General features: G+C 43.9%; 1 protein-coding gene across 1 annotated transcript; it reads left to right on the forward strand.

Moving 5' to 3' along the window:
- The first annotated feature begins 2,681 nt into the window (after window positions 1-2,681).
- LOC104125262 (2-oxoglutarate receptor 1-like) lies at window positions 2,682-3,652 on the forward strand. The gene is given in 2 exon segments (XM_009637701.2): window positions 2,682-3,126; window positions 3,129-3,652. Coding segments are annotated over 2 exon segments (969 nt in total).
- Window positions 3,653-3,914: the final 262 nt, after the last annotated feature.

Genomic DNA, 3,914 nt, shown 5'->3' on the forward strand with positions numbered 1-3,914 from the left:
ATGGATATTTTGATTTAAAGGTGTGAATATAGAGGCAGGGTGAAGTGGAGAGAGATGACCAAAGGGTTAAAGGACGATGGAAGCATGGAACTAATTAAACTTATCTGGGATGCATCTAATACTCACATTAAATCCACATACTCTTTCAATATGGAGATACCTCCCTGAATTATAAAGGATAAGGGAAGGAGGACTCACATCTTCGTCCCTAAATATATCATTTGCATCTCTTAAATCTGAGCCAGTGGAAGAGTCAAACACTGTGAGACAAATCCTATTTAATTTATTCAGCAACACATCTGTGTGAAATATAGTCCAATTACAGGCATTAGGTTACTTTGCCATGGCTGCAGCCATTTGGCTTTTATTTCCAGCAGGCTCTAATTAAATTATCACAATGCAGGAGCAGACAAGTTTCCCTTATACGTGACTGCAATTAAAGACGTGCAATCACAACATTTTTTAAAGTGACTCCAATCAATTGGTTACAGTAAAAAATACCATGTAATAGAGCAGTGACTCTAGACAGTGACTAGGCTGTTAAGACTGAAAGAGGGTTTCTATTTCAATAATCTAGTTCCCTTTTATTACGAGTTCTGCTCTTGGATAATTTATTTAAAGTTCATTATGTGTCTACAGCATATATCATTTGCCCTCAGCTTGGGCTGCAGAAGTCCCATTATGGCCAATTACTTAGTGTGATAAAATCTGCCACAGTACAAACTGTTCTTTAATTAGATTTAAGTTTTGTCTAAATTCTATTTGTAATTCAGAAGTAAAATAGTAAGGCCAACAGCAAAGACTTGCTGTCTCCTTTCTTTGGTCCTTGTGGTAACCTGTTAGAGTGGATGTAAACTTAGGGGAGTTCAGAACTGAGATCCCCACACTCATGTGCTTTTCTTGCAATACTTGTCCCCACCTCAGGTTTCCTTAACCAGCGCTTGGCTTGGGGGTGGCCTGGCCTGTGAGGGAGTCCCATGTTCCCCAACCCAAATACAGCCCTATCAGATATCTCACCGATAGCAAAGGGGATGGCTCCGAAAGCACCTGAGAGCGTGTGGCCGTCGGTAGGGACTGCAGTGGCTGAATGCCGCTGCCGCGCTCCTCGGTAATCGGAGGTATTTGCTCCCCAACACCCATAGGTTTGCTGCCGCAGCATGCTGGTTGGTGGAGAAAAAGCTGCAGTCAAAATGATAGTCCTACAAAACCACGAAGAAAGTGGTGCAGGGAGCAGCACCCAGCCGTGCCCTTCAGCTTGCGTAGTAGCTGTGCACTGTAAGCACCGCGGCATGTACAGCCCCGGTGCGGGACAACTGTACTGCTGCATTCCTTCTCAACTGAATTAGAGCCGCTGGATTTTTCTAAACCATCCCCTGTGCCATCCCCAGCCATGAGAAGAGGTTTGAAGCTGTTTTGCCCTTTAAAAGCCAAACACCAGTGTTTGGCATGCATCTTTTCAAGCTTCAGCTTCAGTTTCCAAAGTGTTATAAATATGTTTGAACCAAATATTCTACACAGATTTGAATTCAAATCCTGCAACCAGTCTCTGAGATCTCACAAGTGAGTGAGGGTAGAAGCTACATAAAGAAAATTCAGTGTGAAACAAGAAATCGAAGTGATGATTCAGTAGGATCCATTTTAACAGATCCAGGCCACAGTAATTTGAGGACAGGCGTCATCCCTATCTTACAGAAGTTGCATTCCTCCAGAAAAAAACACGCTAGGGATTTACTCATTTTTTCCATCAAAACATTTATTCCACTTTAAAAGAAAGAAGGCATTCACACAAATGCACTTATTGGATGCAACGTTAGCTGTTATTTGGCTTGTGCTTCAGTAGCCCTGTATTTTCTGTTGTAGAGACTATGTACCAGGCTATCTTTACTTCCCTTGAATCCTGCTCAAGTCCCATATTATATCTTGCAAATGGCTGCTTTGCAAAGTTGGATTCATTTATTCTGATATCCAGAAAACTACTATCTATGACTACTGCCTGAGCAAAACACCATTTAAAATTTTTACAGGGATAGAAGTTTACAGCTAATGACAAGCCTAAAAATAACCTATTTCTTCGCAACTTCAATCTTGTTGATGGGCTAGAAGAATGAAATATCAGTTGTTTCCAAGGAGCAGGGGGAAAAATGGTAATGAACTCCAGCATCAAAAAGAATATGAAAACATTGCAACATCTGCCCTGTTTTCCAATTAATTAACAAGGATGCAAATAGCATTTATGGAGCAGTTAGGTACTGGACATTCCTCCCTATACTTTTGGTCAGTAGTGTGCCACAGCTAGTCTGTCCTTCTGCTCCACTTGACCCCTGATGAGAGAAGGTGGTGAACTTTATATACCAGGGGACACACATCACAGACTGTGAGGCTGGGAATGCCTGATATTACAACTTCATTGTGCCTGTGCAGACTCTTCCCTGAAAACATGTACTTTAAAATAAAATTTTATCTATCTCTATATAGATATGATAAAAGGCCTCTAGATCAGGATCAGTTCTCCCCAAAGCAGCAAGACCTTTCCTTATTCAGTAAAGACTTTAATAGTGGCACTGATGGGAAGTTGAAAAGAAAGACTTGGTTATTAGTTGTTTTTGATGAGCTAGGAGAAGGTCTTATCCATCAGTGAACTCTAAGCATTCCTGTCTTCCTCTAAGCACTAAGGAAAAATCATGAACACAAAAAATGATGACTTAGTCAACCCCACCACCTGGCAAGACACTGAAGGTGATATTCCTGCCTGCACTGGCATGGAAGTCGGTCTGAAGACTTTGTACTTCCCCATTATGTACAGCATCATCTTCTTGGTGGGCTTCCTGGGAAACACCATTGCGATTTGTGTTTACAGCTTCAAGATGAGGCCTTGGAAGAGCAGCACCATCATTGTGCTCAAGCTGGTGCTCACAGACCTGCTGTATCTCACCAGCCTTCTCTTCCTGATACACTACTATGCCAGTGGGGAGCACTGGATCTTTGGCAAATTCATGTGCAAGATCATCTGCTTCAGCTTCCACTTCAACCTGTACAGCAGCATCCTTTTCCTCACCTGCTTCATTGCCTTCCTCTTCATGGTGATTGTCCACCCTGTGAAGTTCTTCCACAACCAGAGGAAGTGGTGGCTTGTGCAGCCATTTGGATGATCTCACTGGCAGCTGCCAGCCCTGTCAACTTCTTGATCTCCTCAGAAGAGACACAAAACAGATCCTTACTCCCTGACCCTACCAGCTCTGAAAACATGGGCACGATCAGGTGGTATAACTGGCTGCTGACCGGCCTGGCCACCGCCTTGCCATTGCTGACAGTGACTCTGTGCTACACGCTCATTATTTACACCTTGGATTCTGGGCCCCATGCACGAGCTTGCTGCAGACAAAAGGTTTGCAGCCTCGCTGCCGTCCTCTGGGTGGTCTTCTATGTGTGTTTCCTCCCTTTCCACGTCTTTTGGGTGGCTCAGGCTGAACTACGGTTGTGTCCAGTCAGCTGTCACGTGGAGAAGCAAATCCACTCTGCCTATATCACCTCTTGGCCACTGGCTGAACTCAACACATGTGGCAACCGACCACTTTATGTCGTGATTGGAGGTAACTTCCAGCAGGCCATCCTCTCTCTTTCAAGGTGTAAGTGGAGCAAATACATCCAGTAGCCCAGGAGCAACAATTACGTGACCAATGCAAGAAACTGCATTAAAGTTATGAAAGAATCCCAGCAAACCTGGGCTGGCTTTGGTGCACTAAGCTCCTGCAAAGGCAGGTGTGTTGATACGGTAGCAAGAATTGCAGCTACCTTCTCCCTCTCCCTGCAGTAGAGCACTTGTCAAGAAGTTGTCTTGGGAGCAGGTTTGTATATACCTCTCCTAGCAGCCAAGGAATGGGAAGTGAAAAGAAATGATTGTCAGCCACCTCAAA

The sequence above is a fragment of the Egretta garzetta genome, unplaced genomic scaffold (genome assembly GCF_000687185.1).
Source record: "Egretta garzetta isolate BGI_Z169 unplaced genomic scaffold, ASM68718v1 scaffold594, whole genome shotgun sequence".
Lineage (NCBI taxonomy): Eukaryota > Metazoa > Chordata > Aves > Pelecaniformes > Ardeidae > Egretta > Egretta garzetta.